Source organism: Alligator sinensis, unplaced genomic scaffold, assembly GCF_000455745.1.
Source record: "Alligator sinensis unplaced genomic scaffold, ASM45574v1 scaffold880_2, whole genome shotgun sequence".
Classification (NCBI taxonomy): domain Eukaryota; kingdom Metazoa; phylum Chordata; order Crocodylia; family Alligatoridae; genus Alligator; species Alligator sinensis.
The window spans coordinates 100,589-110,317 of record NW_005842934.1 but is presented as its reverse complement, the minus strand read 5'-3'; the positions used below and the strand labels follow the sequence as shown (position 1 = coordinate 110,317).

The window sequence follows — 9,729 nt, the reverse complement described above, 5'->3', positions numbered from 1 at the left end:
CGCCCCCGCCGTGGGGAAATGCAGCTGTGTTGGGGGGGAGCAGCCCCGCCACGTGGGGAAATGCAGCCATGTCTGGGGTGGAGCACCCCCCCCAGGGGTAATGCAGCCGTGTCTGGGGTGGAGCAGCCCCCTAGGGGGAAATGCAGCCATGTCTGGGGTGGAGCAGCCCCCCAGGGGGAAATGCAGCCATGTCTGGGGTGGAGCACGCCCCCCCCCCGGGGAAATGCAGCCATGTCTGGGGTGGAGCAGTGGCAGCTAAGAGCAGGCACGGTCCTGGTGCAGAAGCCAAGGGTGAAGGGGTTTAATGGAGACCCCAAAACTCTGTGCACGGGGGGAGTTGCCACCTCTGTCTCAGCCCCCCCAAGCTGCTTCGGTGGGCATGCATGGCGCAATCCTCTTCCCCGTGAGCAGGGAGAGGTTGGGTGGGGGCGCAGGGCTGGGAAGCAGGACATCTGGGCTCCCCCTGGCTGGGCCACAGGTGGGCTAGTCTTCACCCCCTGGTCTCGGTCTTCATCCTCCGGTTTCAGTTCTCTTTGCTCCAGTGGGGATGACAGTCCACCCCGCATCAGTCCTGTCCAGCTCAACGTTGCCCCACCTTGGGGATTTGTACAGTACCTGGCGCAGTGGGCCCCATCTCTGTTGAGCCTGTACTGTGTCTGGGACAGACTCAGACTCGGTGCTAGAGTAAAAAACCCCCATGGCCAGACCTTTCCCTTGCCCAGAAGCTCCCAGCTGGTTTCCTCCCCCCACTGCTTCCCCTGGGGCTCAGAGCCGGCTGGGAGCACTGAGCTGAGGGCCTGTGACAGGCATGGAAGCCCGTGGCACAGAGCTGCCCAGAGCCCAAAGCAGCTTATGATGAAGCACAAGCTGGGAAGCCTGATGGGGCTGACACAGCTGCATCGAATCAGCCGTATTTAAGCCTCGGCTTCTTCCTTTCGGCCTGGAGGACTTTGCTTTGGTCCTTAGTGGGACGAGCCCACTGCACTCCATCCTCCGACTCATTAACAGCCTCCACTTTTGGGCCCTGCACTTCCAGAAGGACATGGAAAGAGTCCAATGATTAGGGACCTGGGAGCAAGATGGATTAGGACAGCCTGGAAGAGCTCAGGGGACTGAGTCTGGGGAAGAGAAAGCTGCCGAGGGGGATTGCTAACAGTCTGCAAATACTCGACAGAGAGGGCAGAGATGGGCTTTTCTCTGTGGCCGCAGGGGACAGGACTAGGAGCAATGGCCTCAAGCTGCAGCAGGGGAAACTGAGGCTGGAGACATGCAGGGACTTTCTGGCTAGGAGGGTGGTTGAGCAGTCTCCATCCTGGGAAGCCTCCAAGAGCAGGCTGGACAGACACATGGCTGGGGTGGTTTGGTCAGGGCTGATCCTGCCTGGAGCAGGGGCCTGGGCTAGATGTGATGTCACAAAGTCCCTTCCAGCCCCACTTCCTTCTGATCCCCAAAATAGGGGGCTGCCCTGCATGCCCTCTGGCCACTACTATGCCAGGACTGGCCGGCGTGGTGAATGCTGCTGACACTTGGATGAGACTCTGCCTGGCTGACTGTCCCTCCACGGGGAAACCACATGGGGTTGAGGTGCCTGGAGTGCAATCAGCCTGTTGCACCCCTGAAATGCCACCTGAGACGCAGGGGCAACTCCTCACAGAAATCACAGAGCCGTGAGGCTTGGAGGGACCCAGGGAGGTCTCATCTAGTCCAACCCCCTGCCTGAGGCAGGATCAGCTCTGCCCAAACCATCGCAGACAAACCTATCGTCTCAACTCTTCATAAAATTACTGTCAATTCTGACATAGCACCAGGCATCACTCCTGACCCTGTCACAGGTAAAGGAGTTGGACCGCGATGGCCATCGTCTTGCTGCAGCCAAGGATGTCAATACACGCTCGAGAGAGATGCCAGGTAGAGGCTGTGCCCCCGCTACAAGGGTGAGATCCCCCCTGGTAACAGCATTTTCTTCAATGTGAGGCTCTGCTAGGGGATGGTGAAGGTAGGGCTGCATGTGTGAGCAGGCTGGACTCCCTTGCTGCTGCTACTGGCCCTTGCTACACGTAACATGCAATACGCTCTTCACCGGTCAATTGTGCAAAGTAGACCAAACACACACAAAGTAAAACCGGCCACACGTGAAAAGACCAGCCACATGTACGGTTATAATCATACAATTGGTTAACTGGCAATAATGTAAACCAGCCACACATGCGAAGTAATTCTCACGTGATAAAAATGACTATCCCACTACAAAGAGAGTCAACCCGCAATGAAGTTAGTGCTTGAATAGGTGTAACAACTGTAGAGCTTGTTTCTATTTGGCTGTCAAGGCCCTCAGTCACCGACTGCTCCTTCAAAGTACTTTCAAAGGGAAGAGCTTTTATGTTCCTCCTTCGTTCTACCGTGGCATCTTACCGGGTGGGAGTGTTGTAAGTGGGAAGATACGGTACACAGCCGAGCCAAGCTTCTTGGTAAACTAGTTTATTGCAAAGAGCAAATAAAACCGAACACGGCCCAATACAACTGCTCCTTAAAAGGTGCATTGGGAACACTGCTGGTGTCTTTTTTTTCCTTTAAAACCTTTGCCAGGAAACAGAACCCGGGCGACGAACCAGGACACAAAGAAATAGAACGTACCAGGAGCTGAATTAAATTAAAGCAAATCTAAAAACCTCTCTCACAACTTGGGGGTTTTTTCCTCTTTCTTTTCTTCTTTTTATTTTTTTTTGATCTATTAAAAAAAAATTACAACTTTCAAATATTTACAAACCCTGTCAAGACATTTAAATATGTAAAAGGATATTAAAACAGTCAAGCAGAGGGGGAGAAGGGGGAGCTGGGAGTTGCGTGTGCTTCAGTAGTGGGGGAAATGACACCCCGATCACCTTAACTTTGCCCATCTGCAGTGATTCGCAGCACACTGAAATGACATGAGGTGCAAGACAAGCTAGGGGTGAGTGCAAAGGGGAGGGGATGGGGGACACAAGCCGCGGCCTCTCCGGTGACCTGTGTGTCTAGATGGCTTCTCCAGAAGGCACCCGGAGGCTGACAAGGTCTGATTGTCTGCTGTGAGGCTGGAAGCCCCGGATGGCCCCCATCCTGATGCTCTCTGCGGCTTGGCAGGGGCCTGACCATTGTCACTCAACCCCCTGGGATTCAAACAGTGCAAGGGTCCAAAGTGCTAAGAGAGAGGAGGGCGTGGGGAGCTCTGGGCTGACACCTCCCATCTCCTTCCCACCCGTTTTGCTCCATAGGGGGACCAGGCCATACATGGTTGGAGACTGACAGAGCAGAAGTAGAAGCAGAAGCCTCGTCTCTGCCAGGCCTGAATGGTTTAGGAGCCTCAATGTCACCTTCAAGGGGGGCTCAGGTGCTTGGGAGCCCTGCAGGGCTGGTTTGCAAGAGGATTTAGATGCCCGGTACCCACTGCATGAAATGGGAGTCTAAATCCCTTGGCAAACCCTGCCCTGAGGGAGGAGATTTGGACTCCCAGGTGCCCATGGAGCCTCCAGCAACTCTCAGGTAGCTTTGAGCATGTTGGCTGCAGCAAAGTGCCCTGTGTGCATGTGTATATATCTGTGCATGCACATGTGTGTGCACCAGCCAGTGTCAGGGGCCTGTTCTCAGAGGGGGCTCAGTGCTCTCTGTTCCTCCTGCCTGGGTGGAATATAGGAACCTGGTCCCAGGGACTGGAGGGGTCCCGCTAGGGTATCAGCTCTGCCCCCTGCCCTGGCAGGCTTCGCATCCCAGTCATGAACTCATCAACAACCAGGCTAAAGAGGCCCCACATCTCTGGCCATAGGGCCTATGGGTCCCCCATGCTCTCTCCTGCCATGGGGACAGTGCCAGTATTTCAACCAGAGCCTGGAACCAGCTCTCAGGGTGGAAAGAAAGATTCCCCTTCCCTCCCCTGAGCTGCGTCTCTGAGCTGGAAGCGGGATGAGAACCAAGATCTTGGTGGGCAACGCTGCAACCAGCAGAAGGCTACTCAATCTCCTAGGTGCTCAGGGAGGCAGGATAACGCTGATCTACGCTACCCCAGGGCAGATTTGAACTCAGGCCCCTAAAAGCAGGGGCTGGGAAGCAGGGACCCCGTTGGCCTCTGCCAGGGCTCGTGTCTGTCCGGCTGTACATTTTGAACCAAAATAAACCTGTTCTCCCCCCGCTTTGGTCACAGCATTGTCATTTTCTCCCCCTTGAAAAAGCCCCCAAACGAATCCTTGCTATCCCAGTCACTGGCTTAAAAATGACAGAGGGTTTTTTTCCTCTTCCAATGAGGAAGTTGCACTGGGAAATTCAGGATGCAAAAAACATTTTTCCACCCAGAAAATGTCCTGCTATAAACGAGACAGAGACTGACTGAGCTGGTGGAGGAGCTGCCTTGAGGCCTGTTCCCACAGCTCCCAGCACCAAGAGCTTCCCGTCCCATGCCGACACCCAAAGAGGGGTGGGCTGGGCACAGGGCCTGATGCATGGGGCTGGCACACAAGGCAACTTTGGCTGAGTGTATGGAGACTGCCTGCCTGTGCTGCTTGGAAGTCAGGGGAGGCTCCCGGCACTGTGTGGGGAACATCGAGGTTTGGCTTGGACCGCTCCGACCAGGTGCCAGGAGCTGTATGAAAGCATCGTATTGACCCCTTGTACACAAGCAGCCTGATCAGTCCCCCCTCCCCCCGGGCCAGGCTCCCTTGCAAAAATAGCATCTTTTATATTACTTTATACAATATATATATATATATCTAGATAGACCTTACTAAGCATACAAACACCTGCTGGCCTTGAAACACTGACAGTAAAGTCAGGAGGTGGGGAGGAGAAGGAGAGACTGCTCCCCCCGCCCCAAACCTCCTAGGTAAGGAGATGCTTGGCTAAGATAGGCCCCCAGCCCCCAGTAGAGGCTTCTGCTATGTACAGCACCGAGCACGCGCCAGCTGGGGACCAGGTCCTGTCCTGGGGCTGTGAGGATGGGGTGTTCGCCTCAGCCAGAAGGAGCTGATTTTGTGGGGGCCCCTCAAAGTGCATCGTGAGCGTCCTTCAGCGCAGTGAGGTAGGGAATGCCCCTCTTTTCCTGCTTCTGAGGCCCAGAACGAAGGGAACTGATTCGATGGGGGCAGAACCCAGGCGTCCAGCCCCCATCCCCTGGCTGGAGCAGGGCCAAGCCTTGCTGGATGCTGGTCACTCGGCCACCAGGCCCTGCGGCTCACCCTCGGCGCTGAAGAGCTCCTTGTAGAGCGGGGGGAACACGGCGTGGACCACGATTGGGTGCATCTGCCGGAAGGAGCGCAGCTTCTCCATGTGCTGGCAGCACAGGCTGCGCAGCTTGCCCTTGGGCGGCAGCTGTGGGGAAGGACATGCTGTGAGCACAGGGTGCCATGTGTGTCAACCCCCACCCCTCCTCCCCATACACACAAGGGATGAGGCTGCTTCCTGGCCCGTGGGAGGGTGAGGCCAGGGGTCACATGTGTGAGGCCACCTGCCCTGGGCACATCTTTGGCAGCTCTGGGGGCATGCCCAAAGCATGTTACACACGTGCATACACACACACAAACACGCGCACCCGCGTGTGTGCAGGATGGCACTTTGCTGCCCCCCTGCTGGGCAGAATCAAAAGTGTGAAGGGGTGTGTATGCATGTGAGAGAGAAAGCTAGGAAGAATGGGGGTGTGTAAGTGTGTGTGCACACATCCCTCCTTCCCATATGTGAACCTTCCACCACCCCCTGCTGGGCAGTGTCAGGGAGCATGTACATGTGACAGCTGGTAAAAGAGTGCGTGTGCATGGTAAGGATCGTGTGTGTGTGTGTACACACACGTGTGTATGTTCTTTGTTGCCCGCCTACTAAGCAGAACTGGGGAAGGGGCAGTATGTGTGAGAGCTGGAAAGGGTCAGATAGGGATGTGTGTGGGCACGCATGTGCACATATGTGTGTGCATGTGCACATGTGTACATCCCCACCTCGTGTGCACCTTCCACTGCCTCCTGCTGGGCAGAACCAGGCCCATGTCTGCCTGATCATAATCCTCCAGGCACAGATGCTCTGGTAACACGTCACATTTCCCAGAGCCTCGTCTGGGCCTGGCCCCCCTGCCCCACCCAGGGCCACACAGCTGCAGCCCCCCCAGGCGGGTATGCCCATGAGCAGGTACGTCCCTGTCAGCAAGAGACCCATAGGGAAAGCATGTAGCCAGGGCACTGGGGCTTCCCCAACAGAGAGGAGCTGGGGCTGGGGAGCCCTGAGACAGCCTGGAAAGGAGACCCAGCCCCTGTTGGGGGCAGGGGGCACCTACCTTGGCCAGGAGGCCCTCACGGTGGCTCTTGCGCAGCATGTGTTTGAAGGCCAGCTCCAGATTGTCCTGCAGCCGCTCCACCTTGCCCTTCTCCTGCAGCCATGGGCGGTCTGGGGGCAAGAGAAGGCTCTGAATGGGGAGCTCGGGGGCAGCACCTCTGCTCGGGCTAGCCCCCCAAACACCCAGGGTCCAGAGGGGTCTAGATGGACCAGCCTGTGCCCTTCTACCTCCATTGCTCCTGTACAGAGGAGGTCACTGTCCCTATCCTCACTTCACAGAAGAAAACTGAGGCCCAGTCTGGCCCAATGATGGGAGCTGGCACCCCACAGGCCAGGGTGGAGCTGGGAACCTGGGTGTCCTGGGTGCCAGGCCATTGCTCAGGCACTTCCAGGCCTACCTGCCTGGCCCCTCACTGCAGCCTTTGGTCTCCTGTGCACAGCAGGGCTGAAGGGGAGCAGGGGGGAAGCCCCATGCCCTGCAGTCCATGCTTCACCCAGAGCCAATGTTTTCCATGGAGTCCTCCCCCCAGGTCAGCTCTTGACCAACTCAATTGTGGGAGTTCAGCCACTAGCTGCAGGGACCCCCCCAGCTCCCTACTAACACACACACACACACACACACACACACACACACACACACACAAACAGGCACGCACATACAAACAGGCACACATGCACAGAAACACACACATGCAAACACAAGCACAGACACGGACATATGGAAAAACACACAAGCAAATGCGCGCACACACGCACACAGAGGCACACATCCACATGTAGACATATGATGGACGTGGGGCCCTGGAGGCAGACAGGCCATGGGGCACAGGGGATGGGGGCGTCTCTCACTGGCGTTGATGAGCACGAGGGCAGTGAAGAGCGCGATCTCGTTCTCAGTGAAGTGCAGGGAGCAGAGCCCATGTGCGAAGTCGAAGATGGAGTTGATCAGCTCGTTGCAGCCTGGGGGGAGCAGAGCTGTCAGGCCCTGGTGCAACCCCCAGCCCACCCCCCCTCCATGGGCCTCGGTGAGATCTCCCTGAGCCATGTGGCCTCAGGACCCTGACAGGACCCACCCTGGGCTCAGACCCCAGGGCCCCCATCCCTGGGGGGGAAGGGGCTGACCGGACGGAGACCTGAGGCTGCAGCGAGCTCTGCCTTCCTTTCTCTCCACACTCCCCCATGTAAGACCCCATAGGGGCAGCACTCACGCTGAATCCAGACCCGACTGGGGGTCACCTGCCTCAATCCCAGCCAGTGGGGCCAGCGCTGCAGCAGGGCTCCCACGTGACCCCCCCAACCCAGCCACCTCCACAGGGCCTGGGAGGGACCGTGCGGCCTCTCTCCAGAGTGCAGTGCTGGCAGAGAAGGAGAGGCATGCGCCAGCCAGGCACAGAGCTGCCATGGCAGGAAGCCTGGACTGCAGACAGCCCCAGGGATGGGGGCAGAGAGATGCACCTCCTAGCTGCTGGCTCCAATCCCGAGGCACCCAGGGGGTCACCAGAGGGCACTGGCAAGGCTGTGGGAAGTGGGGGGGCTGTTCCCAGAGTCAGCAGCTCCAGCCTAGGGCTTGTGGGGTCCTGCTGCAGGCCCCTCCATTGCCCCCACCTGCCCCAGCTCCATAAGCAGCCCCGCACCCCTCACTCAGCCGTACCAAGGGACTTGAAGAGCTCCGGGCCAGCGTATTTGCCCTCGAAGAAGACCGTCCTGTTCTCCGAGTTGAAGGCACGGCACATCCTCACCAGCACCACTTCCATGGCGCCTACGAGACAGGACTGGGGCTGAGGCCACAGCACAGAGAGCCAGGAAGGGGGGTAGGGACAGGGATGTGGCTGCCTTGACCCCAAGTGGCTGGATCGGGGCCATGAGCACACCAGGAGCTGCACACAGGCCTGAGGTTTCACCAAACAGCTCCTTGTGGCTCTGAGACCTGTCGCCATGTTCCAGCTCCCACCCAGGGCCCTCACAGTCTCAGGTCAACACTGCTATGGCCTATGGACCCCCTGGGATCTCCTCTCACTTGAGGGCCTACCCCATGGGGAGGCCGGGGAGAAGGGGGGTGGGCAGGCTGGGCCAGGTACCTGCTTTGAGCAGCACGATCTGGTCATTTTGGCACAGCTCCATGAAGCCGCCCATGCGCTTGGCAAACTCCACCACGTACTGGATGGCCTCGGTGATGCGGCAGGCGCAGCGCTCCCACATCTCCTCCATGGACTGCAAGGGACCAGCTTGTCAGCCCACGGCTGAGGCCACCCCCCTGGAGCACAGGGACCCAGCCCCACACCTTGCAGCTGAGCTATAGTCCCCCACCCCACGTCTACCCTGTCAGGGCCTGGCATGCCCCTCACCCCAACAGCAGACCTCTCCGCTCCCCACTTTTGCTGCACCCCAGAGCCGACAGGCCGTGGCCCCTAGCACACCCCCAGAGCACGGCTCCCCTCTCCCGTGTGCCCTGCCTCACTTCCCTTTTCATGTGCTCCCCCCCACATAAATGCAGGGGTGATAGGCAGCCAGCCTGGCCAGAGCCAGGGCATCCAGGGGATGATTCCCCCTTGGAGTTCCATAGGGGATCTCCTATAGGACCCTGATCCCTTATAGGGCCCCATGCAGCTCAGGACTGGGGGAAAGCTTTGCCAACCCCTCATCCCAGAGAAGCGCACAGAACAGAGTCCTTTGCCAGCCCTGAACCCTGGCTCCTGTGCCCCTCAGGGTCCCTGGCCCTACAGGATGGCCCTACTCCCTGTTCCAGATGTTTTGGGGTGCTTGGGGTTCCTGATGCTGCCCCTTTAAGGCATAAGGGGGCTTATCCTGCAGCAGTCCGTACGGGGTCAGGCCATGACTGGGCAGTCAATTCAGGATGGGGGAGGAAGGAAACAAGCCTGGCTGCTTCAGCAGCTTGTTAAGGCAGCAGGGCATCATCCAGAGGGCACAGAGTGAGCCTGGATGGAGTCCTTGAGCCCCAGTGCAGGAAGGTGGCAGCACCCAGGGCATGAAGGGTTAACAGCCCCACTTCCTGGGGGCCCAGGGCGACTGGAAGTGGGGGGAACCTCAGGGCTGGGGGGCTATTTTGCCTTGAACAGATTGGGGGCAGTGTCTCGCACAGTTCCCCGTCCCCAACCCCACAGATGCCATCTCCCACAATGCACCAGGCTTCAGATAGCCACGATGCTTTGCTGCCCCTTGCCACAAGGGGTGAAGCTGGGGCTCCTTGGGGAGACATCACCCCGGCCGTGCAGGAGACGAGGAGCACGAGGCCCCAAGCTGCACTTCCTCAGCATGCCAGACACCCACTGTCCATTGGGTAGAGATGGGCTGAAAAAGCTGCATCTCCCACTGGGGAAACATCCCCCTGGTTCTCTCGCCAGAAGAGCCACAATCCTGGTGGGGCCTGACTCCCCTGGGATCTCAAAGGCCTGGACTGAGGTTGGCAGAGCAGGGGAAAGTAAGGCA

At 58.3% G+C, this 9,729-nt stretch overlaps 1 protein-coding gene across 6 annotated transcripts in view; it reads right to left on the bottom strand.

The window, feature by feature from the left end:
• Positions 1-4,262: 4,262 nt before the first annotated feature.
• The window catches only part of RORC (RAR related orphan receptor C), a 42,933-nt gene continuing 37,466 nt past the window's right edge, over positions 4,263-9,729 (bottom strand). For all 6 annotated transcript variants that reach the window (XM_006036229.3, XM_025192508.1, XM_025192506.1 and 3 more), the window contains 5 exons: positions 8,361-8,493; positions 7,934-8,041; positions 7,132-7,242; positions 6,284-6,393; positions 4,263-5,334 (listed from right to left, as the gene is read on the bottom strand). In XM_006036229.3, the coding sequence (XP_006036291.1) occupies positions 5,173-5,334; positions 6,284-6,393; positions 7,132-7,242; positions 7,934-8,041; positions 8,361-8,493 (624 nt within the window). In that variant the 3' untranslated portion in view covers positions 4,263-5,172. The remainder of the gene's footprint in view (positions 5,335-6,283; positions 6,394-7,131; positions 7,243-7,933; positions 8,042-8,360; positions 8,494-9,729) is intronic.